This window comes from Cylas formicarius, unplaced genomic scaffold, assembly GCF_029955315.1.
Source record: "Cylas formicarius isolate icCylForm1 unplaced genomic scaffold, icCylForm1.1 PGA_scaffold_10__41_contigs__length_53128322, whole genome shotgun sequence".
In the NCBI taxonomy this organism is placed as follows: domain Eukaryota; kingdom Metazoa; phylum Arthropoda; class Insecta; order Coleoptera; family Brentidae; genus Cylas; species Cylas formicarius.
In genome coordinates, this window is record NW_026844214.1 from 42,039,705 (window position 1) to 42,066,107 (window position 26,403).

General features: G+C 38.1%; 4 protein-coding genes across 7 annotated transcripts; 1 reads left to right on the forward strand and 3 right to left on the reverse strand.

Moving 5' to 3' along the window:
- Positions 1–768: 768 nt before the first annotated feature.
- On the reverse strand, positions 769–4,177 carry LOC132707970 (glucose dehydrogenase [FAD, quinone]-like). Its single transcript, XM_060680013.1, has 6 exons — positions 3,739–4,177; positions 2,275–2,750; positions 1,783–2,225; positions 1,532–1,726; positions 1,091–1,427; positions 769–1,037 (listed from the first exon to the last, which is right to left on the reverse strand). The coding sequence occupies exons 1-6, from the start codon at positions 4,001–4,003 to the stop codon at positions 831–833; spliced, it is 1,923 nt and encodes a 640-aa protein (XP_060535996.1). The 5' UTR covers positions 4,004–4,177; the 3' UTR covers positions 769–830.
- Positions 4,178–4,373: 196 nt separating this feature from the next.
- On the reverse strand, positions 4,374–6,792 carry LOC132701579 (UDP-glucosyltransferase 2-like). Its single transcript, XM_060669687.1, has 4 exons — positions 6,703–6,792; positions 5,394–6,292; positions 5,231–5,312; positions 4,374–5,176 (listed from the first exon to the last, which is right to left on the reverse strand). The coding sequence occupies exons 2-4, from the start codon at positions 6,198–6,200 to the stop codon at positions 4,869–4,871; spliced, it is 1,197 nt and encodes a 398-aa protein (XP_060525670.1). The 5' UTR covers positions 6,201–6,292; positions 6,703–6,792; the 3' UTR covers positions 4,374–4,868.
- A 2,908-nt stretch (positions 6,793–9,700) lies between these two features.
- On the reverse strand, positions 9,701–18,083 carry LOC132707972 (UDP-glycosyltransferase UGT5-like). Of its 4 annotated transcripts, none has more exons than XM_060680017.1 (5): positions 18,006–18,083; positions 11,214–12,037; positions 10,933–11,155; positions 10,355–10,574; positions 9,701–10,112 (listed from the first exon to the last, which is right to left on the reverse strand). In XM_060680017.1, exons 2-5 carry the CDS (start codon positions 12,018–12,020, stop codon positions 9,827–9,829), a joined length of 1,536 nt encoding a protein of 511 aa, XP_060536000.1. In that variant the 5' UTR covers positions 12,021–12,037; positions 18,006–18,083; the 3' UTR covers positions 9,701–9,826. The 4 variants fall into 4 exon arrangements, with proteins under 4 accessions (XP_060536000.1, XP_060535999.1, XP_060535998.1 ...); XM_060680016.1 differs by having other exon boundaries at positions 11,214–12,040; positions 18,006–18,082; XM_060680015.1 differs by lacking the exon at positions 18,006–18,083 and adding an exon at positions 17,773–17,888 and having other exon boundaries at positions 11,214–12,040.
- Positions 17,930–25,963, forward strand: LOC132707971 (UDP-glycosyltransferase UGT5-like). Its single transcript, XM_060680014.1, has 6 exons — positions 17,930–18,400; positions 24,035–24,330; positions 24,592–24,847; positions 24,918–25,140; positions 25,317–25,536; positions 25,638–25,963. The coding sequence occupies exons 1-6, from the start codon at positions 18,134–18,136 to the stop codon at positions 25,918–25,920; spliced, it is 1,545 nt and encodes a 514-aa protein (XP_060535997.1). The 5' UTR covers positions 17,930–18,133; the 3' UTR covers positions 25,921–25,963.
- Positions 25,964–26,403: the final 440 nt, after the last annotated feature.

Sequence of the window (26,403 nt, forward strand, 5' to 3'; positions counted from 1 at the left end):
AGCACTTAGATACAATGTTTTGAGTGTTTCGCACAAGAAAGAATTTGTTTATAAATTTTGAAAATATACGAGCAAACTTAGTTAAAAGTCAAAATAATAAAATTACGAATGATGAAGCTCAAAACCTTAAGTGTACTATATAAAAGGTTGGACAGAATGTATTACTAGCCAATATGCCGGAGGTTCAGATTTTTTTTTCATGACAATACATTGTACTAACTTACAATCTTTAACGGGGTAACCGGTATATTTTTGCATTCACTGATATGACCGTCAGAAATCACAAACATCAAATTTCAAGCCATACGGTAAAATTCCCGAAATTGCGGCAATATCCCGGAAATGTGTGGCTCGGATTCGTGTACACGAAACTCGCGTGGTAAAGTGACGCTTTCCTAAAACTAGATCGGCGTATAATTAGGTATTCTACAGAAGGGACTAAAAAAATCATTTACAGACTCTTGCATCACTTCACTGAAAAAATCACTCGCTTTGAGTTTAAAACTAAGTTTGCTTAGTTTATCCAAATAATAAATAATAAACGTATCGTTACTACACACATGTCTGGTAGGTAAACTTATTTCCCTCCAAAATGTTATTATTATTTTTTACTATTTTACCATTTTTTATTGTTTCCTGGCTTATGTTCATTTTTTCAAATATGGACTTGCTTCTCTTTTTAGTTACTCTGACCATTTTTATCCAATGTCGATGTTAAATTTGTTAAATTTTTTGTTATTTGTTATTAAAAAAAAAAATAATGAAATATTGAAGCAGTAAACATTTATTAATACAAAATTGATCCAATTTCATAACATTGGCAGCGCAGGTCACAGACCATAATCTTCCTTGATTATATCAGACGCTTTTTCCGCCAACATCACCGTGGCCGCGTGAGGGTGACCCGAAACGGCCGAAGGAATCACCCCCGCGTCGACAACCCTCAAATACTTCAACCCGTGAACAACGAGTCTCGGGTCCACCACCGAATCCACAGGCGAAGGACCCATACGAGTAGTACCAGTTGCATGCCATGCCTACAAATACATACTCGCAATCTCTATGAAGATAAAGAACACTATATAGCTACCGAGATGCTCAACACCTTAGCAGAACACAACCACCAATCCTTGGTGAACCTATTATACAGGCTATCGCAGGAAGGCACCCCGGGATGGTGGATACTGGCGTCGAATCCTTTCAGAGCTACGCTCTCATTCAACTGCAGCACGTACTGGACGGCCTTGTAGAAGGTTTCTAGGTCCGCCTCATCGGAGAAACCTCTAGGGTCGATTAATGGAAAATCTCTGGGGTTGTTAGATAATAATTTGACGGTACCTCTTGACTTAGGGTGCAACAGCAGTATCGACACGGAGATATCGTGGAGTGGAGATGTGTCGAATACTTCTGCTACCTCGTCTTTCAACCTATGAGCAACATGAATTCATGTCATGTTGGAAGTAAAAGCCCCCAGATCTTTACTACGTCGAGCTAGTCACTAGTTTAGTAAAACAAAAATAAACCAACTTACTTGAAGACGAATTGAACGCCAGCGGCAGACGGTGCCGGCACGCCTATTACGATCTCAGCGTCAGGCCTATCTCGAGTACCGTCGAGATTAACGAAATTAACCAGTTCGGAAGAACCGCCAGTCACCGGCCTCAGATTCTGCACGTAAAGCTGAAGCTGTTCCACCAGCGTTATGTTGTAGAACGTCTGATTAGTTCTGTGATAAATTCAAAACTTGTATCATTATGCTTCAAACCCATCGATCCACGTTACCTGAAAAACAAACCTATATAGCCCACGTGATCCTCTAAGTTCTGACCGACAGGTAAATCTCGAATCACTTCAATACCCAAGTCCTGCAGGCCGTTACTTGGACCGATACCCGACAGCATAAGGAGCTGAGGGGAGTTTATCACGCCAGCGGACAATATTACTTCCTTGGAGGCGTAGGCAACGTATCGTTTTCCGTGTTTGATGAATTCGACACCATAGGCTGCCCCGCAAGAAGAGTCTATCAATATCTGGGTCACGAAGCTGCCCAGGCTTACATTTAAATTGGTCCTGTTCTGGAAATCGTCGAGAAATGCTCTCGAAGAGCTAGAACGCTTGTTGCCTTTCAGGTTAAACTGACGCTTCGCCACGCCCAATTGATTCCGGCCGTTGTAATCCACACGGGTTTGGTTCAGCTCTTCGAAAGCTGCGAATATGACCGGTTCCTGAAACCTCCAAACTATTTTATGATATTGAGATAAAAATGATAAATACCAGCCCAGGGGTCTCCGATGTATTATCGACGTACATGTAGCCGTCATCTCCGTGAAAATCTTCCTCCCTATCTGGAAACACCGCCCTTTCAGACTTGATAAAGTAAGGCAACACTTCGTTGTACGACCAGCCGCTGTTTCCAAGCTCCGCCCACTCATCAAAGTCATCCGGATGACCTCTTGCGTAGACGCCACCATTGATGGTGCTGCAACCTCCCCTTACTTTTCCTCTGGGGTAGAGACACTGGTTATTGACCATGCCCAGACACGAATCCGCTTGCGGAGTAGTGTTGTAGCCCCAGTTCTTCTCAGAAAAGTAGGAAAACGATGCAAAGCCCAAGATGTCAGTAAAATCGTCGTCGGAACCGCCGGCTTCGAGGAGTAATACCGTCCATTCGGCTATTTCCGTCAATCTGTTAGCCACGACGGAACCGGCCGAGCCCGATCCTACCACGATGAAGTCGAAAGTTCCGAAATCTTCGAGAAAAAAAATCAAATAGACATGTGAAATTTCGCAGTAATGATAGGATTTTCGACCCCAGTATAAATACAGTACAGTACAGCTGAGGTTATGACGAACTAAATGAATTTTTCCGGAACGCTGAAACAGGGCACTCAAAAGGGGATAACGAAAATGTTCATCTGCCTCTTAAAGAAAGAAACCTGCCTAACGTGCACCTGCAAAACCCGTGGATCAATGTAACTTGGTTATATTAGCGGAAATTTTCAAAAAAAAAAAAAAAACTGGCAATCATAACTAACAAAACAGACTTTGCTGTCCGTATAAATCGCAATGAAGAGGTGTGTTTATTTTGTAATAATAAAAAAAGTAAATAACTTTTTACTGCACCAACGCTTTCATGTAATGAAAAGTGAAATTAAATAACTTCTATTTTGTTAATATTTCGATAGGTTTCAGCCTTAAAATATATTAAAATATTTGTAGATTTATGCGTTAAGATTTTTATCGTTTTCGTATTTCTTGTGATAAAAATCGACATATCTAAAATTTGAATTTTTCTTGAAGAAGCATAAACACAACATAACATACAATAAATGGTTAAAAAGCTGATATTGGCTAAAATTTCATCGAAATTTACTGGAAAGAGAGAAGTCTCGCTTTTTTCTTACCTTTGGGAGCTATTGTTCAACCAAAAAATGAGGTGCTAGCTTGATATCTGTAGATTTGATAAAGTTTGCGCTGCAATAAGTGTGAAAAAAGCTGATTTTGGATGAAATTTCAAAGAAATTTTCTAGAATGAGTGAAGCCTCACTCATTTCTTTTGTATTTCAGCAAAAATCATCCTTGAAGCTACTGTCTCACCCAAAAAATGAGGATTTAAGTTGATATGTGTTACTTTGACGAAGTTTTCATTACAAAAAGAATTTTCATTACTTCTCCGTGCATTTATTTTACTAATTAAACCATTTTATATGAAGACGGCTATCACCAATATGTACTTACTGTTTAATGTGGTATCGTTTACGTACGTCAGTTTTTCGTTATCCAGGGGTAAAGTGTAAGCCCTGGCGGCGCTGATGTTGCCACTTATCATAGCAACCAGGTCGGAGAAGTTATGCTGGGCGTCGTTCGTCCGAACGGCAACCAAAAAAACCACGAGCACGATCGGCGCCCTCATAATCGTCGACGCTTGTAGTGTGTGGAAGTGTGGCACTTTAAGCAAGCCCACGATAAGCGTATCGCAAACATTTAAAACGTTTCTCAGCATGAGTAGTCATAGTCGTTTCAAAAAAATGTTCCTAGGAGAGATTCGGTAAGTTTACTTCGTAACCTTTTGCTAAGATGTGGATGGCTTGGCAACAGCGCGTCGATACCTTTCTAATTTTAGTATTAGTAATAATAATAATAATATATTCTTTATTTGTCTAAAAAAGACAACATAATTTCATAAATTACACCACAAATCAATTTTGACAAATATAACCTACTCTCGATTATAATAACCGTTTACCAACCCCTTTCACCTTTATCCCTATATACTTTTATAATACGGTCACATTTTTTTAATTCGAAATCATCACGTGCATCTTAGGACTTCACTCGCCGTAAGTGAAAAAAAAATGGACATGTTTCTGAAACAATTTATTAATATCTCCATACACTTACAAAATTTTTATTCAAAAACTAGTGAAATAGATAAATCATATTCAAATTGGTAAAAATTGTAATTATCGAAATCTTTTTTTCTCTCAAAAGTTTGTTGTTGTAAAAAAGAAATATAAAACTTTCTCTATAACGAATAAAAAGCGGATTTTGAAGGGTATCAAAGAATCATTCCAAGTTATTTTTAACTTGGTATTTCGAAAAGTATTTCATACCTCCGAAAATAAGGAGACAAAGACAACAATTGTAGAAACGTCAGTGAAATTATGTATTAAATTATTTTCACTATTTCACAAAACACCACATCTAACGAGTTTTTTTTATAAAACCTAGTCATTTATTATACAAGTCGTAGAGATATAGTCATGAGTAATTTCAGTATTAACAATAAATTAATATTTTGATAACATTTTATTTAAATTGATTTATTAAAAAAATACTTGTCTCGCGCGTACTCTTTAGTGAAACTTTCAAGACTCTTTCTGTTTATTTCGGCGGCAGCCGCAGAACGTCAGTTTTCCAACCAACCTTGCCAGTTTGTACGAAACGATCCCAGCGATTAATAAAACCGACAACGCCGCCGCCAGTACATCCAACAACAGGTACTCTGCTAGTGAAACGTCAGCAACCGCGCTCCTCAGGTGACGGGCGCCCCTGTGTCTGATGACGTATTCTGACCACCACACGGCTCGTTCCAGTCCCGTCATAGGCTGATCTTCGACTATACTCTTGAGTTCGCACACCCTATCGTGATACCTAAGGACGATGATGAAAAGTCCTAATTAGAATTGCAACAGATGGTTTTTTTTTTAAATTAGCAATAAAAACGGACGACAATGGGAACTTTGCGTGTTCGATCCGAAACTGAAGTACACTGCTCCCTGTTTCGCATCATCTAGAACGCTCTGGAGGTCCTAAAACAGGAAAAAATTAATCGAATGTGCCCGCGTGGTGGTAAAGTCTTCGCAGCTCCAGGTGGAAAAGCAACCTTTTACCTGGGACAGCGGATTCGGAGGTCTGATTTGAACGAAACCCATTGGCACTACAGTGGGCGACATCGGCCTTATAGAATTCATTACCACGTTGGTATTAATAAACGCCATGCTCGAATTAGCTTCGATCTCCTCCAATGGAGGAAGCTGTTGACCCAAGTACTTCCGTACCATCGAATCGCATTGCGGCACCACCCGATAGTTATAGTACCACTTGTACCAAATGAAGTAGTACACATACCATGTCTTCTCCATCAAGCTCAACGGCTTGTGATACGACAGTAACATGTCGCCAAACAAAATAGGATGGATTGGATTACCCTGAACCGTATGAGTGGACAACATCCCGTCCATACTGATCATCCCTACTGTGGGTGCGTCGCATTTGGTTCCAAATGCGTAGAACACCGGCAGAAGTGCCTCCAAAAGCACCAGGTCGAATTTATCGCCACCTTCGCAAAGTTGCTGCACTCTGGAGTCTTTGAGAATGTCTTCGGCGGACAACATCATCCATTGGAACGTGTTGTCCCAGAAGTCGGTGTAGGAGTCGAAATTTAGAGTAGATTGGATATTTTTGTTACGTTCGTAGACGTAGGACACGTCTATTTCCGTTAGGTTGGTAAGACTCGAGTCATTTAGAGGGTTTGGGGCCACAGCTACTACCTGGTGACCGCGAAGCGATAGCTCACGGTAAATAGGTCTGAAGACGAGGTTATGGCTCAGCGATGGTATGAAGACGACGGCGAGGATCCTCGCGGCGTACGAGCAGGTGGAGAAACACAAAAGGAGCAAAAGTTTGACCGGCAACATATCGCTGGCTACTGCGAAAACAATTTCCCAGCACTATACGGTCGCGTGGGATCAAAGTCGTAGTACCAGGGACGCACTATTGAAAATTTAACCTACCAAATTTTCAAATTAATTAAACTGATTTTTTAAAACAAAAAGCAAGGTGTTTGATTAATAATTAGAAATATTCACATGAAAAGTTGGTTCTTACTAAACTAGTCATTTACTCATGTCGTACGCCTCTAATGAGAAATGAGAAAATGAAAATATTTTAAGTTAATTTGCCAAACGAACAAATCAGTTTTAAAATCAACATTTTAACTTTATCTAAAATATAAGTAAATATAAGTAAATCAACTCAAAAAATTAATAAACTGCGTTGAACCAAAGTAGTGCGTTGCTTTGAAATTGTGTATTTAACGTAATATAGTTTGACTTCTATTAAATGTAAATCAAAACTAAAGAGACAATAATAAAGTCAACTATAAGAGTTTAAATGTGACTTAAAACAAACAATACTCACAAAAAGGATGATATTGACATACATACACAACGTAGGAACACCGGTAATGTGAATGCTTAAAGAAACCGCATTTCTTGTAAATAAAAAAGAAAATATCGACATTTTTTGAAAACTATTTATAAATTCTACCGAGGCGCTGTTTTTATATGCTGAGAATTTTTTTGCTTCGATGGGAAGCCGCTTCATTAGTAGTATAACAAATGCTATCGACCGTGATAGGCCGGTCCTGTTTGTTTCAATCGAATCTCGATTACAACGTCTGGAGTAGAAGAAAATTAAATTGCGGAATTTATTTAATGAGTCTACTATTGATAATGCACATCATCGTTAGAGAGCGTTATCTGGATTTAAGCTATCGCCCCATTAGTAGCGACACTATTGTCAGCGTGACTGTCACTTTAAAACAGCTATTTTGCAAAAATGTACCCAAAAACTAATGGTCGCGAAAAAGGCATACCGTGCCCCACAGTTTGATAAACAGTCGCCAAACTCGTGACTAAAACGTTCAAATTTGGATATTTAATAAAGTCTTTTAAATAAGAAGGGTATCAAATGAATACCCTTGTTCAAATATATAAGTTTTTTTTCAAAATTGTCATTACTAAGGGAGGTGTAGTACTTTACCACACTATTCCACCATCACCATACCTATGTATACCGTAGAAAAAATTGCTCACCCCATCTTCGAATTCTCTCGTGTGTAAATCAGTGATAAACGTTAAACCGCGATATGCTATGTGCTACATCCTGTTTTGAAAGTCAACAACCTTAAATATTTATTAAATAATTTTCTAAAAATAAGAGCAAACTAAAGTTGATTTTCCCGTTTTCTTTTTACGTACATGCGGGGTGTTGAAGTTAGTCAAATTTAAGAAAGGTGCGGCACACAAGACGACTTCTGGTGGCACGTGAACGTCGCTTCGTGTAAACCACGTGACCTTTGCTCATTGTTGAACAGATAACTACCTTTTTTAGGTTTGTCGATATACAGGGCGTTATTGGCAAGGTGATTTTCAATCACTTTTGAGGTCAAATGTTATTAGAAATGTGAGGTCTTTAGTTAGTTTCTAGTGAAATTCTTGTTCAACTATACGCCAAAATTTAATTATAGAATGTGTCCCGGGTTCGCTTCTTTATACAGGGATCTCCGTCCTTAATACATTTACAGCAAAGTCTAAATCGGACAAGTTCTAGACGAAACTTGGTGCATTTGATAACCGGCTTCAGATTCAGATTCAGATTTAGGTTATCTGCGCAAAACCGAAAATGGCAAATTCTGTTTTTCGCAAGTAAATCCAAAGCGGTAAAATTATCATTGTCAAAATGTGGCATTATTCAGATACTTTGTAAGTCATCATTTGTGGTGTCACAACTTGCCTTAACTTTCATTTTTCTTATGGCCGCCATATTGGATTTTTCGATTTTTGGAAAGAGCGTAAAGTTTTCAGTTAAGTGATGTCCCACAGATTTAAAAAGAAATTCTTGACCGAAAGTAAAATCTAAATATGTTGCTAATTTACAGATGTAGAAAATTACGTCCATTTGCAGTGACACATTTTTGGCAATTGGTTTTTCTTTTTTAAATATGTCAAAAACTCTTTGTCTTAGAGTTTCTGTAATCTCGGGAGGATCAAATTGTGTGAAGGAGTGACCCCAAAGGAAGAAATCCAAGGGCCAAAGGTCAGGGTATCTAGGAGGCCAAGATATTTAATACGCCATCTTTTTTCCTCATTAGAATTATTTAGATTATCAAATAAATATTTTGACTTCTGGAAAGATGATTTTTTTCAAGTAAAATTTATTGAAAAATTATCATTTTACCAAAAATACGCGGCCAGAGAAGAAGTCATTTGAAACCAAAAAAATATAGGCAGTTTGCAGCGCATCGTACAAGTAAGAACTAAATCAATGACGAATTCAAACTTCTTGTGAAAGAAAACCCCCAGGCACCATTTTTTGCTCAGACATCGCCGTTATTTTAGGAAAATAGACCGAAAAGACAAAAATAAAACGTTAGCACGCGCAGACGAAGCATTTTAGACTACACGCTTAGCTCAGAACTACTTGAGAAATCGTCATGGAAAATATCGGACACCTTGTATGGTCAGTAGCTGAAGTTGTAAAAAAATAAAAATTTATATGAAAATAGTTCACGAACGGCAGCAGAAATTAACTCTTATTAGTATATCGTTGGTAAGTAAAACTGAAGAGTACTAATTAATAATATTATACCAATCCTCAGTTAAAAATACCGGTGCGATTCTCACGATATTTGAATAGTTAAAAACACTGCCTAGACGGAAACGACGACGACGCCTTAGATGTATAATCAAGGGAGATAACATTGTGTCCATATTAACGTTATGCAAATATGCTGACAGACTGAGACAATTTTGCTAGCGTTGAATATCCTCGAAATTTTCTACATACATACATACATCGAATAATATTTTTGGTATAAAAAAGCACGCGAATAAACGCTTATGCCGCTCATCCACCGGTCAAGGAATTTTAAATTTCTAACCATCTGCAGATGGAAGAATTTAAGATTTAAGCAATATTGCAATTTAGGACCGGTACCAAATAAAACGAAAACCATATTTAGAATATTTATCAACAAACCCTTCTATAAACTGTCTTCGTTATAAACTCTCTCGCAAAGATGTAAAACGTTTCTCTGTCGTAAACTTTTGGGAAAATATGTCAGCACCGTTTAGCTGTCCGAAAACTAACGTTAGTATACTCGCAGCGCAACGGATGAAAACTATGTATGACCGTTATAATAATTAATATTGCTGTTATATTATTAAATTACCCACATAAACTTTTAACGCGGCCATTTTTATTCATTCCAAATGATCGTGGTGACATCTTATCTCTCACGCCACTGGCGGAAAGTGAAATTGTGGGATATTTTTTTTTCCCGAAAAATGCAAATAATGAAATTATATTTAAAGAATTATAGAAATGTCAGTAAAGTAATTTGTTTATTAAATTATTATTATTATTTTACGAAAATATTTAAAAACTAACCACAATAAGATATAGAAAAAAAATGAATTTAATAATTTTTAAGTGATTTATTAATAACAACTTGTCTCGCGTGAACTTTTTCACGAAACTTTCAAGACTCTTTCGCCTTGTTTCGACGCCAGCCGCAGAGAGTCAATTTTCCAACCAACCTCGCCAATTTGTACGAAACGATCCCAGCGATTAATAAAACCGACAACACCGCCGCCAGTACATCCAACAACAGGTACTCTGCTAGTGAAACGTCAGCAACCGCGCTCCTCAGGTGACGGGCGCCCCTATGTCTGATGACGTATTCTGACCACCACACTGCTCTTTCCAGCCCCGTCATAGGCTGGTCTTCTACTATGCTCTTCAGTTCGCGCACTCTATCGCGATACCTAAGAATGAAGTAATGTTACTATCGTGATGTGTGCCTTGCCTAAATGATGAGTTTGTGCTCTGAGAAGTGAAATATTATTATATTGAGTGAGGCACAACATTAAGCTCTCGAGCGCGTATATATTTATTTATATATAAGATAATGCCATTGAACGGAAGGGCAACATTAAGCTTTGCAACATTTTTTTTTACGTTTGCAATACAAAAATGTTGGTACTCATCGACAAAAGATGGGCCTTACCGTTTGTTTTCCGCCACCTCGATGATGGCTGACTTGAAACTGTCCCGCGAAAGGGTGTCTTTGTCCAGCTGGATGGCGATCTCAAGTTTGGCCGATTTCTCGGCGTTCATTTTTTGGTCGCCGAACAGCGGCACTGCGACCATGGGCACTCCCCTCACTATGGACTCTTCTATGGACTGCAGACCCGCGTGCGTAATGAACACCTTGACGTTAGGATGTGCTGAAATAATATTACTGACAGCTTAAAGGGATTGCTAATATAACATGTCGACTGACACTTTGAAATCCAAAATCTTGGTTTGTTATGTTATGGGATACATTAAAGGGCCTGTGATCCCTGTTTGCGAATTTAAAACACTGATAAACACTTTGGTGTTAGGAAGTTCGAAAATAATATTACCGTCCGTTTGAACAATGAACATCGATTGTTCTATCGACCCATTGCACTAAATTTAATCTATATAAAGGATGAAATTATTAATTAAATATTAAACCCTTAAGTTATGAGATACTATAACATCAAAGATCAAGGACAGCGACTTATCTCCAACCGCCCCTTTTTTATGAGTCCGACTTACCTAGTATATCCGCTTGGGGGAACCACTTCTTAACCACAAGGTTTCGCTTGCTGGATGGTACTCCATCAGTTTCCCACTTGCACAGTACAGTGTACGGCAGCTCTTCGAACGTTTTAATGATGACGCTCCTCATCAGGGGTGACAAATGAGAACTTTTCGTGTTGGATCCGAAACTAAAGTACACCGCCCCCTCCTTGGCATTATCTAAGACACTCTGAAGGTCCTAAAGCAGACGCATCAGGCGAAAAACTGTGACAAAAACAAATTCTAACCAAACTTACCTGAGAAAGCGCATTCGGAGCTCTGATTTGAACGAAACCCATTGGCACCACAGTGGGCGACAACGGCCTTATAGGATTCATAACCACGTTGGTATTGATGAACGCCATGCTCGAATTAACTTCAATCTCATCCAGAGGAGGAAGATGTTGACCCAAATATTTCCGCATCATCGAATCGCACTGCGGCACCACTCGATAGTTATAGTACCACTTGTACCAAAGAAAGGAGTACACGTACAATATTTTCTCTACCAAGCCCAACGGTTTCTGGTACGGCAACAACATGTCGTCGAACAAAATTGGATGGATTACGCTACCCTGAATGCTATGGGTAGACAATAACCCGTCCATACTTATCATTCCTACTGTGGGGGCGTCGCACTTGGTTCCAAACGCATAGAACACCGGCAGAAGAGCCTCCAAAAGCACAAGGTCGAATTTTTCGCCACCTTCGCAAAGTCGTTGCACTCTGGAGTCTTTGAGGATATCTTCGGCGGGTAACATCATCCATTGGAACGTGTTGGTCCAGAATTCGGTGTAGGAATCGAAATTTAACGCAGATTGCATGTTCTTGTTGCGTTCATAGACATAGGACACGTCTATTTCCGTTAGGTTGGTGAGAGTCGAGTCATTTAGAGGGTTTGGGGCCACAGCCACTACTTGATGACCGCGAAGCGATAGCTCACGGTAAATAGGTCTGAAGACGAGGTTATGGCTCAGCGATGGTATGAAGACGACGGCGAGGATCCTCGCGGCGTACGAGCAGGTGAAAAGATACGAGAGGAGGGAAAGTTTGACCAGCAACATATTGCAAGAATCGCGTACTACTGCGAAAAAAAATTGCCAGTAAAATACGATCGCGTGGGATCTGGATCAGAATACCAGGGACGCACCTGAATTGATTTTGTAAATAAAATAAATTGTGTTTAATTAATAATTGGAAATATTTACATCAAATATTAGTTCTTACTGAGCTAGGCCTGTCGGGCCTCTGTCGGGTAGTAACGAGTATTTAGGAAAGTGTACTGCACCCTCAGTTTCTACGGAGTATGGCGAGGATACGTGAATGAAGCATGCAAAACAATTTCTTATATTTTCGAAGTTTTTTCGAAGAAGGGGAAAATAAATTTACAAGTAAAATATTTTAAAAATCAAAGGTTAAACTAAAGCGACAATAAGAAAGCCAACTGTAAGAGTCAAATATTACTTAAAACAAACAATACTCACAGAAAGGAACACCGATAATATTGACATACGTACACAACGCAGAATATTGGTAATGTGAATGCTTGAACATGCCGTAAAAAAGAAAATATAGTTTTTTGAGTAGTATTTATAAATGTTGCTGGAAGCGCGACTTCTGGTGGCTTAAAAATTTTGCCAAATTGCTACGCAGTTCTTCTCCTTGTCGCTTTGGAGCAACTTCATTAATAGTTTAAAAAATACGCTCGATATTGATAAGCCGGTCCTGAATATTTCAGTATAATCTTGAGTAAAAAATTCCCCAAGGGTAAAATTAAATTCCAAAGTTTACTCTAATTAAGCTACTTTTGATAATGCAGATAGCGTTATTTAGATTTAAACCATCTCCCGACCAGCAGAGACACTGTTGCCGCCGCATTTTTGCAAACGTGCGTAGTCACGAGGCCAAAACTATAACCACTTTATTTGTTTCCAAACGATGTTTTTTAGTTACCTGAGATAAAGATATTTTCCAAATTTAGCCACAAAAATGACACTAATGTAAAATAATAAAATAATTAAATTGAGTAAATTTTACAGAAGTATGAAAGTCCTTAAAACTTATATGAAACGTTAATATAGTATTCATACCTAGGATCAAAAAGTGGTCAATATTTGTTATCACTCTATAATCCCTATTTAATAAATTTTTCAATTCTTAATTTTAAAATTTATAAAATAGTTTTTTTATGTGTAACTTTTAATGAAATATTTATACAAAAATAAAAAATCATACAAAAATGTGGTATACTGTTCATATTGTTTGACTGGGATCCATTGTTGCCAAGTTGTACCTCCAAGTTGTCTCCTATCATTCTATCAACAGAAACTTCACAAGAGAATAACAGAAACTAACCAAATACTTTATGTTGAAATAAATAAATAAAGGGTTTTTCAATAAAGACTAGTCGATTGTTAAATGGAATACAACTAGCTGTATTTGAGATATTAACTAAATTTTTATTTTATTTGGTCCATCGGTTGCGTCATCACTGCCATCATGTGATGTACAGCTGATCTGGCGTTTCTTTGACGTAGAGGTGTCGAATGATTATTAACCGGACCGGTCGGCTCAAATTTGATCACGAAGCGTTGCAGAGGCGACTATGAAGGTCCACCGCTACGACCGTAAAATGGGCGCAACGCGCACCAAGTTTTTACTAACACTCATTCCGATAATAAATTTTAATCATTTGTACATGCTGTTCAATCGTGCAACTTGTCATAGTGATTTGGCACCAGTAACTAAATAATAAATAAACAGCTCAACAAATGCCGCCATAAGAACATGGCAGCCACAAGCCGCCTACTTGATTTGATAGAATATTAGGAGACAGGTGAAGGTGCAACTTGGCAGCCATGGATTACGTTCAATGTTTGGAATGCTTTCTAGTATTCGTTTTAATCTTCTTCTTCTTCTTCTTCTACTTCTTGGAGATCTGTCGATCTGTTAGTTCTGAAGCTGCCTCTGCATCTTTTCCTGTGATGCCATTCGTCTGGTGTTTCCGTTTTGTTTAAGATTTTATCAAATAGTTGCGTTAGTCTCCTTGCGAGTTCGGGGCCTCCATATTTTAGAAGCTCGTTGGGGATGCCGTCCGGTAAGGGTGATTTTCTGTTTTTCAATTTCTTTAGTTTTGCTTCCACCTCTTCAACAGTGATTGTACCACTTATATCTGTTTCGTATTCGTTTATATTCTGCATTTCCCCAACATCGTAAATCTCTCTATAATGCTGTTGCCATGTGTCTATTGGTCCTCCTTTGGTCTGAACGAGCTCGTTAACTTGTTTTTTCTTGTTCGGCAGCATCTTCCTCACTTTCCTTTGGGCGTGGTCCATGTCGCCATTAAAATTGGCCCAATGTTCTCTTTTGATTGATCTTATTCTTGCGTTTACTCTATTTCTTACTTGGACATATTCTGCGTGAGTTTGTTCCGATGGTGCACTTTTGTATGTTAAGTAACATTTCCTTTTTGATTCAGAGAGTTATTTTACCTCTTGACAAAACCACGGTTTGGTGTGGTTTGCCGCGTTTACATTAATTCTACGCTTTCCAATCGCTTCCTCTGCTGCTTATTTGATTCATTTCGCAAGACTTTGCCAGCTCTCTTCTGCTCCCCATTCTGGTGTCAAATTTTTCTGTTTTAATTTGTTAGTAATCCTGCTCTTGTAGAGGAGCTTTGTGCTCTCCGTTGTTAGGGAATCTAAATTGTACTTTTCGATGTACTGTGGGGCTTTTCTCTTTTATTGTAGACGTTTTAGTAGTATTTTGCCAAGAACAAGGTTGTGATCGGTCCTCAACCGATTACGACTCTGACGTCGAGTACTTGTACGGGTGTTATTACTCGATTTGTGAGTATGAAGTCTATCATCAATCGCTGGTGTCGACTGTTATTGAAAGTGTATTTGTGTTGGTCTTTTTGTGGGAAGTACGTGTTGTTGATCCTCATACCTGGTATGATATCGTTTAGGTTTAGATTTAGAGCATGTCGTCATCTGATAGTTCCGTCCAGTTTCCGAGGCTGTATCTTCAGTTCTGTGAGCTAATTGGTTCTTTTTACCCCAGGTAGGCAGCTACCGTCACCTAGGAACCCTCCTCCTTTATTCGGGCTTGGGACCGGCAGTGCCATCCAAAGAGCTACTCAATCCATCCCTCAGATGACCCAGGCGGAGTTCGTTTTAATCTGTAACTTAATAATATCCTTCGTACTTCAAGAAACTAGTGCAAAGAGTACTCTGAAAAAGCCTGCAGCATGTTTGACGAAATGTTAGCCACATACATTCAAAATCTACGCATGCGTAATCCCAAATACCTGATTTGTCTTGAACGAGCTGCGAGATTAATCGCGCCACAGGTTAAGCGATACACTTTTGCGCGATCGTTTCGTCAACGCCGTAGATTTCCATTGATTGTGTTTAACGCCTGAGCAAAAAGCGCATCATGCAAGTGTGCAGCTAGTAAAAATTGGCCCAAAACGATTTTCACATATACGCTTCGTTGTACTCCCCTACGCTTTGGCTTCTGGACAAAAAGTTAATTTACCAAGATGAATTCATATATAAGCTTCAAATCGGATCGTCAGGGCTACAGTTTATGCGAAACTTATCAGTTGTTGTGCCTCCCAACGGATTACTATGTTTGTTGCTCATGTCATACTTCTTCATTTTCCCTAACTAATAATATTAATTGTAGTTGACTTTCCTGTCGTCCATCTGGACAATTGTTTTTGTGGCTAGTTCCGCACGTTTAACGAGTCTAGTACGCATTAAAAGTGTCACATAGCACTACACTCTACACACGTATTTTGGACTCACATTGCTACTCGTTCGAGCGCCGCTGCACTTCATTCACGTGGAAAAAGCCCACCGACAATTGGGCGAACCAAGTCGCTTGAAGTCAAGCGAGACGTAGCGCAAATGAGAATTCTAGGTAAGAAAAGGCCAGAATAGTATATTATACAACAAGTGCGGTAAATGGCATTTGACTCACGAGTTTATTTGACACGAGCGGAGTAAGTGTTTAATAAACAAGTTTACCGAACGTGTTGCATACAATACTTTTTCTACGACCGTTAGTTTTTGGGTACATTTTCGAAAAACAACACAAATACATTCCCTGACATGACCGTCAGAACTGACAAATGTCAAAATTCACAGCGTGGGAAATATCTCCGAAAACATCCGAAACATCAGAAATGTCCGAAGTGGCTCAGATTCGTGGGAAACGAAAGTGACGTGGTAAAGTGATGCTTCCCGCACACTAGATCGGTGTGTAATTAGGGAATAGAAAATTAGTACATTATGCAACACGTGCGGTAAACGGCATTTGACTCACGAGTGAAATGAAGAGTTTTGCAAACGTGTTGTATAAATCACAACTTCACAAATTAAAAATAATAACAGATTATCGTATCACTAACCATTCACACAACATCGTTACTAGTTGCCAATAAACCTATTCGTTTATCTTTCCGATCGGAGAGAGATGTATTATTGGACATGTCATATAAACAACCGAATTAACACAATTTTAAAACGTTATGTTGTTTATTTAACCTTTACAATTGATCGTTAAGTAGTTTATTTAAAGAAAAAGACTGAAATTGGAAGAAAAATCATCCCAGCATAGAGCTCTTAAGAGGACTAAATTTTTAAGATCGTATTAGCATGAAAAAGCAGGTCCCAACCTCAATGCTGTTTTGTTTTGTGTGATGAGACATGGATATTTGAAAACCGTACAATTATTATTAAAGACATTAATATAAAAACTGTAAAAAGCACACTCACATGTTCATGAAAAAAAGAGTTTTCCTACTCCAGTCTGTAAAACACCTAATTACACACCGATGTAGCGTGCGGGAAGCTTCATTTTACCACGTTAGCTTCGTTTCCCACGGATCCGAGCCACTTCGGACATTTCCGCACGGGATGTTTTCGGATATTTTACAGTACAGTTTGAATTTTGACGTCACCTCAGTGAATGTATTCGCGTTGTTTTGCAAAAATGTAAAATACCCAAAAACTAATACACAGAAAAATGTTATGCAATATATCAAGACACTTTAAATACTAAGTGCTATAAGCTACAATAAAAATCTAGTGGACTAGTCGGTAAGTAAAGTGACATTTATGATTTAAGTTTCCCCCAGAAATTTTACATACCGTTAACATGAACTTGTGAGTGTGGTTTTCACAGTTTTTACATTAATATCTTGCCAAGACCAATTGTACGATTTTCAAATTTTCATGTCTCATCACACAAAACAAAACAACATTGAGGTTGGGAAATGTGAACCGACCTTAAATAATATTTTAAATACAAATTCGCATATAGCGCACTGTTTCGTGGCCCTTTCCCGTTCCAGTGGAATATATTTCAAAAAATTGTCATGAATAGAAAACTTTTATAGAGTTGTCATAATTTTGCTTGCTTCAAGGAAATAAACCATTTCGTATATATGTGTGTATAACATAATTTGTGTGCATTAACAAAGACTTCGGCAACACTCTATTGATAACAAAGACCGACAATCTACTAAAAATAGTGTCCCATCGCTCTGATTGAAATTTTTCTTTGTAATTCTATCCATTTAACTATCTTTTCACTTTTTTCTTTGTTCTTGTGTATGTGTTTTTTTGGCATACCTATTAATAAATAATAATAAATGTAATTTATAACCAAGCCTGTAACCGATTACTGGTTTGCTTAAGAGCAACCATTTTTGATCTCGTCCCCAACTAATAACATTCTGTTTAACTCATTACAAGTAACTGAATAAAGACTGGTTGTTACTATTATTTTGTTGTTGACTGCATATACATTACGTCTTGGCAACTCTTTTTTGGGTGCAATGTCGTTCTATTCTACACTCTGTTGCTGTCAGCTGCTTTAACAATAACAATCAAGGCCGAGGATAAAAACCTCGGACATTTTTTTACTTCGATTTTTCTTAATTTTAGTGAATAAGGTTACTTCGGTATTTCTAAATAATCGCATTCGACAAATCGGAATCGTCCGTCAAGTCCAACTCTCAAAGTGAAACGACTTCTGACCTTGTTGACGCTCGACTTTCGCCGTTAATAGATCAAACAATCACCGAGAGATAACGATGCGACACGCTTATTAACAAACCGGCACTGCGGCATTGAAAGGTCTGTCGGTACCATCTCCGCTAGTGAAAATGAAAATATTATGGGTGCTTTTCGCATTGTTTTCGTTTCGAGCGGATTGCGCGAGAATCCTGTGCGTTTTCCAAATGCCCGCGGTCAGTCATCAGGCCAGCTTGCAGCCTATTTCGAGGGAACTGTCGTTGAGGGGTCACGAGGTGATAGCGGTCACCCCTCGCCCCATAAAAGACCCCAGTTTGGTGAACCTCACCGAGATTGACACGAGCTACATCTACGAAATCATCCACAAGCACGGATTCGAGTTTTTCATGTCAAAAGAGGTAAAAAAAAGCAGTCTAGCCTTTCAATGTGAACGCTAGATGGCGCAAACTTTTCAAGCAAAAACGGTTTTTTCTAAGATTGCAGACCTGAAAGACAAAGAAAAATATTGTGTTTTGTATCTATCGCGTCCAATAAATAACGATTTGAAGAACTAAACTGAACGCCCTGTATTTCAGTAACGAGCGAATTTCTATTAACGCATATTTGTTCTTTGACGCATTCGTTGCGGATAACCCTTATACGTCTCTTTGTCCCCCTTCTTGCCCAGCTATGACCTTAATTTCACAATCACTTTTTAATTACCTTTTTAGTTATAATGTTCTAAATACCAAAATAACCAAAACTATCCAGGTTGTTTTTAAAATCTGTCAAGACGAGTAAATCCTTTAGATGTTATGGTTAATTTTTTCTAAACTAGCAGACTACCAGGGTAATGTATTATAAGCATGTACAGGGTGGACGCAATTGTAATTCGTAGTAAAATGCATTTCGATATCTTCACATTCAATTTTCGATAATTTTGAAAATTTTACAAATCAAATGTAGAGATAGATTTTTTTATATTCTCTATTCACAACTAACCGTAGAAGTTAAGCAAAAAATATATAAAATTTAATCTAAATAATAAATTGTCCACTTCTAATAAGTTTCATAATTTTCAACGGGTTATTCACTGAGCACAATATTGTCACAAATCGGTCGCAATCATGCGAAATCATTGTGCAATCTTAGAAATCACTGCGGATTAACGCAAAATCACTGCCGGCAATATGTCAAACATTATTGGGGACGGTTGACGTCATAATTGTGTTAATCAATGAAAACGCGGTACAAATTTTTGAATAGTTCTTCGATGAGTTTAATGAGTAATCAATGAGTAAATGTAACAATACGTACGAGTTATTTAACCGTAAGCACTAAACAGAGCGCCTTGAAATGTTTATATATACAATGTTCAAAATTAAGACAAACAATTTTATTTTATTAGAAATTCAAGATGTTCCAATTTTGAAATCAAGTTGGAGTAGGAGGCGGTCTCGAAATTAAAGAAGTAGATCGCGGAAACTACATTATAGAAATTAATTTGACAGAAAAAAAAAATTGGGTGGTCTCTAATTTACATTGCATCCCAAATCCTTTATTCTCTTTGTCGTTGTCTTGTTCAAGTATATGCATAACCATAAAGATACACACTCCTAATTTGGGTAGTTCAGATTTGGCGGTTTCCACACTTTAGCTAAATGCATTTTTGATAGTACCCTGTAGTCTATCATTAAAAATTTGTTTTATTTACTACCATTCCATTTTTTTTTCCATTATTATTTATTTATTTTTATTTTTGAATGGAAACGAAAATAATAATAAAAAATGACTAAGTTAAATTGCACAACACCGTGAAGTATTTATTAATTTCAAAACTTACAGAAAGTCAGCAAAACATAACGGATTAGAATTTTTCAATGGAAACACATTGTATTGGTAATATTTAAAAAAATTGTGTTTTTATTTAAATTTCTATAATTTTTTTAGTTAGTTATTGAACACCTCGAATATAAAAAAAGGTGGAAAACATATGAATATATGCTCGCAAGAAAAATTTTGTAAAATTCCAATTGTTTCCTTTTACCACACTAATCCAACGCAAGTTTTGCTAACAAGAATTCATTTATTTACAATTTATGACAATATGAGCTAATTTTTACTGACGTTTAAGGTCAAAAACAGTTAAAATTAGGGGAAAGTTTTCGATTTATACACTTTTCGCTGACTGGGTAATTTTAGCTGCCAATAAAAATTTGAAACCCTTGCAACTGGTAGAATATAGGGAACCGCTATCTTAAATTGAACCACCGCATTCGTATATTGAACCTCTCAAAAATAAGCAAATAATGAATAAAAATACTACATCCGGTAGACATTTTAAAAACCTATTTTATTAGAGAACATAACTTGCAATACCACTTCCTGGAGTGCACTTTTTTTTCCTATTTATATAGAGTAGGATTTTGAGCAAGAGTCTGTTTAATTTTGTGCTGATTAACTTGTGGGGAACCTAGAATTGCTTCAATACTATTGAGAGAAACTACCTCTGAAAATGAGTGGGACGCATATTTTGACGTTTGACATATTTTGACGTTTCTGTTTCTGAAACTGCTTTTTGAGGTGAATGGCAACCTAACTTATATTGTGTGAGGATGACTGGAGTCCTAATCCAGAGTTCGGCGTTGATGATGTTGATGGTTTTGGTTCTAATTTCTTTTTTTTTTAGTCTTGTTCTTAAGTAATTTGCTTAACGGAATATTGTTATTGTCGTTTTCAGACTCTGACAAATAAATAAAAAAACATCTCTGAATACATTTCTACCGACTGGGCCATATTGTGCTTTTTCCGTAATTTAGCTACTTGATATTGAGACACGGTAAGACCAGGATTAGTTCTAAGCCATTTCTCATTTGCTTCGTTGTGGTAACGCACTAGTGGCTTAAAAACTGCAACATCTACAGGTTGTAGTCTGTGGGTTGTAGATATTCCCTGTTATTACTTGCCAGTTCGATCGATGAATATTTTTTGAAACTAACAATACTTTGTTTTCTTTGGTAGGTTTCACAGCTTGAATACATGTTTACAACCACTTCACAAAGACCTTGGGATCAATGTATTCTCTATCGAATATTTCTATTCAACATCCGGGTGAAGCCGAAGTCAGGATTCATTTTTTTGCGCTCGCCGCACTCGCACAATCAACCATAGTCGTATTGACATCCCGTTCTCCACTAGGGCTGGACCCCACTTGACGTAACCCCCCTCCTTCTGACATTTTTTTACCACCGTGAATAGTATATTGTGTGGTAAACGGCAAAGTTGTATACTATACTTTTTCTATGACCGCTAGTTTCTGGGTACATTTTTGCAAAACAATACGAATACCTTCACTGACATAACCGTCAGAATTGACGAACGTCAAAATACAATCCGTAAGGTAAAATGTCCGAAAACATCCGATTGCTCCCAAACCCGTGCGGGAATATCCCGGAAATGTCCGAAGAGGCTCAAATCCGTGGGACAAGAAACTCACGTGGTAAAGTGAGGCTTTCCGCAAATTAGAACGGTGTGTAAAACTATTTTACAGAAGGGAATAGAAAAATATTTTTGTTGAGTCAAAATTATTGTCATCAATTATTTTTTCAATAAGATCAAAGAAAACCGTTGCATCTGGTTAGTTTGAGGCTTGGATACCTGCGCATAAAACCGTAAAACCATTTGTTGTATTGAATCTAGTTTTTATCAGTCATCTCAATGACAGCGAATGAATTTCTTTTATCGTCACACCAAAAAACACCGTTTCAAGATAAAGAATATATTTAGCTAATTTCTCCTCAAATTCGGGAGAGAAAACCGCAGCTCGTCCAAAATTTTTCTGATTGCCATTAGCCAGTTTATACGAAGGCAGCGCCAAAATTTCCCGGCCTGAATATGAAAGAAACAAAGCAGAGTAACAATTTTTTATTATTTTTCAATATAATCTCCCTTAACTTCAATATACTTATTACATCTCTTGTTTAACAACTCAATCTCTTTAAAAAAATATTCTTTTGGTTTGCCTGCAAAATGAGCTAAAACAGCCTCTTTTAACTCAACTTCGTCGTTAAACCGCTGTCCACGTAAATCCTTTTTCAAATATCCAAACAAATAATAGTCGCTGGGGGCCATATCTGGACTATCTGTTGGAACCCACACTCTAAAATGGCAGCTTGTGCAACACCAGCAGTATGGACAGGTGCATTATCGCGCAAAACACGCACGCCTCTGGTCAGTTTTCCTCGACGTTTTACACGTATGCAGTCTCGCAATTTATGTAATAATGTTGCGTAATATTTACCATTGACAGTGGTATTACTTTCTTTAAAATCTATCAAAAATCCTTCACAATCCCAAAAGATCGTGGCCATCTGGATTTTCTTGGAGGTGCTTCACAATTACGACGCCACTCCATTGATTCTTTTTTCAATAGAGGGTCATAATAGAGAACCATAGTTTCATCTCCCGTCACAATAGTTTCAATCACAGGCTTCGGTTCCGACCCACAGTGTTCCAAAAAAGGCCGCGCACACTCGACACGGCATTGTTTTTGAATAGCCGGAAGGCTTTTAGGAACCCATCTTGCACTAACCTTATGCATACCTAAATGATCATGCAGGATTCAAAGAACACTTGTATCAGAAAGCTTGGTACTTTCTGAGATTTCCTTGACCTTTAAACGTCGATTACTCAATACCACCTCTTCCACAATCGCAACAATATCTTCCGTTATGACCTCCACTGGTCGACCAGTTCTTGAATCATCTTCAAGGGACTCCTGCCCCATTCGAAAACGTTTTGCCCATTCTTTCATTACAGAATGCGAAAGAGAACTTTGGCCGTACACACCATCCAGTCTTTAGTTAATAATTTTAGGTGCTAATATATTTAAAAGAAGCCAAAGTTTTATCGTGATACTGGAGCTGCATCTATGTTAGGTCGGGAAATTTTGGCGCTAACCTCGTATGTTGTAAGTGCCTTTTAAAAGTTGCTTTCGGTATGCTATACATCCGACTAAATTCGTTTATGCAGAATTATTATTGCCTACATAGGCTTCCAACCATATCAGCCTGACTCCACTGGCCATACTTCTTTTTCTTTTCATTCTGCAAAAAAGAAAATACCTCAAATTGTACCACCAGCATTTTCTGCGTAGAAAATTCTAGAAAATTCAAATAATAGTTTTAGTTTGATTTAATTTAACAGTGCCAAACGACACATATGAAACTAACAACATAATCGTCAATGGTCGCCTAATTTGGACCAGTCCATTTTGGGCAACCAGGTGCTGGTCCAATTTAAGAAACTATGATTTTTACACATGTTTCTTATTTTTTTCTTTGTCGTTAAATCAACTGGTTGAAATACCTGCAAATGTTCAGCAAGACTTACCTTTTTTATTGCCCCACGTGAAATTTATTTCACTGGGGACCTCTTAGGAACCAATTTGAAATATTAGATAACGCTACACAAATGCACTAAACTAACCATAATTTCCAAAACTCGTGTATTCCAAACGGTGGTCTCTCTGGCGGGTATAAGCTAGAATGTGACCAAACTTTCCTTTTTCTCTCTTTCCTCTGGTTGAAATTTTGGAAACAATGCAGTTTGAAACAATTTAAATAAAAAAGATTTCCAAAGATGTATCGAAATGGGAGAAAATGAGGTTTTACATGCCGAAATTTAATGTTTGTGCAACAACTCCAATTTTAGGCAGAACCCTATAAAAATGCAACCAAACCCCGATTTAAAATTTTGAACTGCTAAATGAATTTTAAACTTAGGTTTGGGTTCTAAAACTATGTGTGAGAAAATACAAAATTCAATAATTTAATGGACATTGCCAGCTTATGCATAAAAAAATATGTAAATATTATATCTCCGCCATTTTTCGTAACAGATGATATGCTACATTATCATGCGCTCGATTGTATAGCTCATAAATAAGTTTTAAAACACTTCATTGTCGGTATTGTCCATATTATCCACGCGTAAGACAGGACCAAATTTATAAATTAATTTTGCCCATTTCGTGACTTGGATGTTTTTTTTAGCTCACGGTTCAAAGCAAGATCGCTAAAATCTTCGCCATGTACGAAGAGTTCGCAGAAGCGATATTCAGCAACGAACATTTTCGACGAATCTACACGGACCCGAACCAGAAGTTCGACCTTATCATAGCTCAAATCTACATCAGCCCGACGATGTTTGCATTGTCGCACAAACTGAATTCGCCCATCATAGGCGTTTCATCGATGGGAGGGTGGACTGGCACGCATGTTGCCATCGGCAACCATAACCCTCCCTCAATCTACTCGGAGATGTTCCTCCACTACAACGGCGAGCTCACGTGAGCAATTGATACTCCGTTTCGGAAATATTCCTTGGTTTCTTATGGGCCATAAAATTGAAATGAAACATATCCCATTGTGAACGTATTTCTATTTACTATAATCGGATCGAATAATTACATTTTCTGAAATATGGTCAAAATCAATTAAAATCAACTAAAATGTCCTGAATATGACATCAGCTATAATCATGACATTTCTAACTAATTAAAGTAAAATCACTACTCTACGCTGGTCAAGTTTTAAACCTCTCTCACTAGGTTCTACGAGCGAATAAAAAGCACCCTCTATTACGTCTGGAGCCGATGGTACATCTACTGGGTGGCGATGCCCAGATGCGACGCTATCGCAAGGAAGTACCTTGGGCCCGATCTTCCTTACTTGGCTGACATCGAGAGAAACGTCAGCGCGTTATTTCTGAATATAAATCCAATCCTGTACACCGTGCGACCTATGGTACCGACCGTCGTACCTCTGGGGTTCATGCACGTCAGACCTGCCAAGCCCCTGCCGCAGGTAACGTTGATAGATCGCCATTTTTGGATAAGGTTTCGTAAAACCCTACAACGATGCTTTGTTCGAGAAGGACATCCAGGATGAAATCGAGTCGGCCAAGAACGGCGTCGTTTACTTTAGTTTGGGTTCAAACGTCAAGAGTGTGAATATTCCCCAGAGGGTGAGAGATTTGTTGATGAACACCTTTGCGGAGCTTCCCTACAAGATCATCTGGAAATTCGAAGGCGAAGAACTACCTGGCAAGCCCGAGAACGTGGTGATAAGAAAATGGCTGCCCCAGCAAGATATTCTCGGTAAATATTTTCGTTTTTATTAAGGGATCCATTTTTTCCGAATAATTGCGTTCGAAGTTTAAACTACACAGAAATATTTTTTAGGTTTTTACCATAGGAACTCTATCTAAATTCGCAAAATTAGAGACATTTTTCCAGACACCATGAATGTTTTCATTAATATTTGCCATCTCTAGCGCACCCCAATGTCAAGGTATTCGTGACGCAATGCGGTCTTCAGTCTACCGAAGAAGCCATCGACAGGGAGAAGCCCATGGTAGCCATCCCGTTCATAGCCGACCAAGAGATGGACGCCAAGAGACTCGTAGAGCAAGGTGTGGCAGTCTGGATCGACTACGAAACTACCAACAAGGAGGAAATTAAGAACAGTATTATCGAAGTCGCCGAGAACCCCATGTGAGTTGCTAACTATTGCGCTGACTGTGAACTAACCAAAAACTAGACGAATGAACTACACCAAATAACGTCGTTAGCATTATCGCTTTTTATTAATGTAGTTACCGCCAAAACATTAAGAGGCTGCGCTTCCTGCTCCAGGACCAACCAATGACGGGCCTGGAAAGAGCCGTATGGTGGTCAGAATACGTTATCCGACATCGAGGAACGAAACACCTGCGCAGTCCGACTGTCGACATCGAGTGGCACAAATACCTCTTGCTGGACATCATTGCAGCTATGTTGGGATTTGTAGTTATACTAGTTTTCGTCATAGCCAAGCTTATACGAATGATAACAAGATCCTGTTCTTTGCAAAGGAACGTCAAATTTAAAAACCGTTGAGTACCAGTGGGGCGAGTCACGGGCGTCAACTACTGGCGAAAAATAAACGCAACTTTACAATATCTTTATTTTTGCTTAACTGTAGTACTTTTTTACACGAGAACCACAACATACAAATATAATGATGTCAATATTGATCCACATACCAGATGGGCATCACATAATAGCATTAATTCTGTCTCTTATAATTGTGGTAGTGATATTATACACTATAGTCGATCCCCACAAGGATTGACACGTAATTTTTGCGGCATATGTAGATGGTGCGGCCGATTTGAACAATTAGTAGTAAAACGTTGCATTTTTTTTGACAATTATTTTAGATAAGGTGCCATAAACATAAAATTAAGTAACAGTAAGAGATCGTGTTCAAATCGGTAACACTGTATAACGATACTGGCGAAGGCAAGGGCCGCCGTGAACAGTTTTAACACAGAATAAAGGCCGATAAGGGGCGGAGCTCTGAGGGAGTGGGGAATCACA

Coding starts and splice junctions, on each gene's coding strand:
- LOC132707972 (XM_060680017.1), bottom strand. CDS start 12,020: ATGTTGCTGGTCAAACTTTCCCTCCTCTCGTATCTTTTCACCTGCTCG. Junction 11,156..11,213: donor CTCCGAATGCGCTTTCTCAG/GTAAGTTTGGTT, acceptor CGTCTGCTTTAG/GACCTTCAGAGTGTCTTAGA. Junction 10,575..10,932: donor CCCCCAAGCGGATATACTAG/GTAAGTCGGACT, acceptor ATATTATTTCAG/CACATCCTAACGTCAAGGTG.
- LOC132707971 (XM_060680014.1), top strand. CDS start 18,134: ATGAAAATATTATGGGTGCTTTTCGCATTGTTTTCGTTTCGAGCGGAT. Junction 18,401..24,034: donor AGTTTTTCATGTCAAAAGAG/GTAAAAAAAAGC, acceptor TGTTTTTTTTAG/CTCACGGTTCAAAGCAAGAT. Junction 24,331..24,591: donor CACTACAACGGCGAGCTCAC/GTGAGCAATTGA, acceptor CTCTCTCACTAG/GTTCTACGAGCGAATAAAAA.
- LOC132707970 (XM_060680013.1), bottom strand. CDS start 4,003: ATGCTGAGAAACGTTTTAAATGTTTGCGATACGCTTATCGTGGGCTTG. Junction 2,751..3,738: donor AAACGATACCACATTAAACA/GTAAGTACATAT, acceptor TTTTTCTCGAAG/ATTTCGGAACTTTCGACTTC. Junction 1,428..1,531: donor GGCGTTCAATTCGTCTTCAA/GTAAGTTGGTTT, acceptor TGTTGCTCATAG/GTTGAAAGACGAGGTAGCAG.
- LOC132701579 (XM_060669687.1), bottom strand. CDS start 6,200: ATGTTGCCGGTCAAACTTTTGCTCCTTTTGTGTTTCTCCACCTGCTCG. Junction 5,313..5,393: donor CTCCGAATCCGCTGTCCCAG/GTAAAAGGTTGC, acceptor TTCCTGTTTTAG/GACCTCCAGAGCGTTCTAGA. Junction 5,177..5,230: donor CACGCAAAGTTCCCATTGTC/GTCCGTTTTTAT, acceptor AATTCTAATTAG/GACTTTTCATCATCGTCCTT.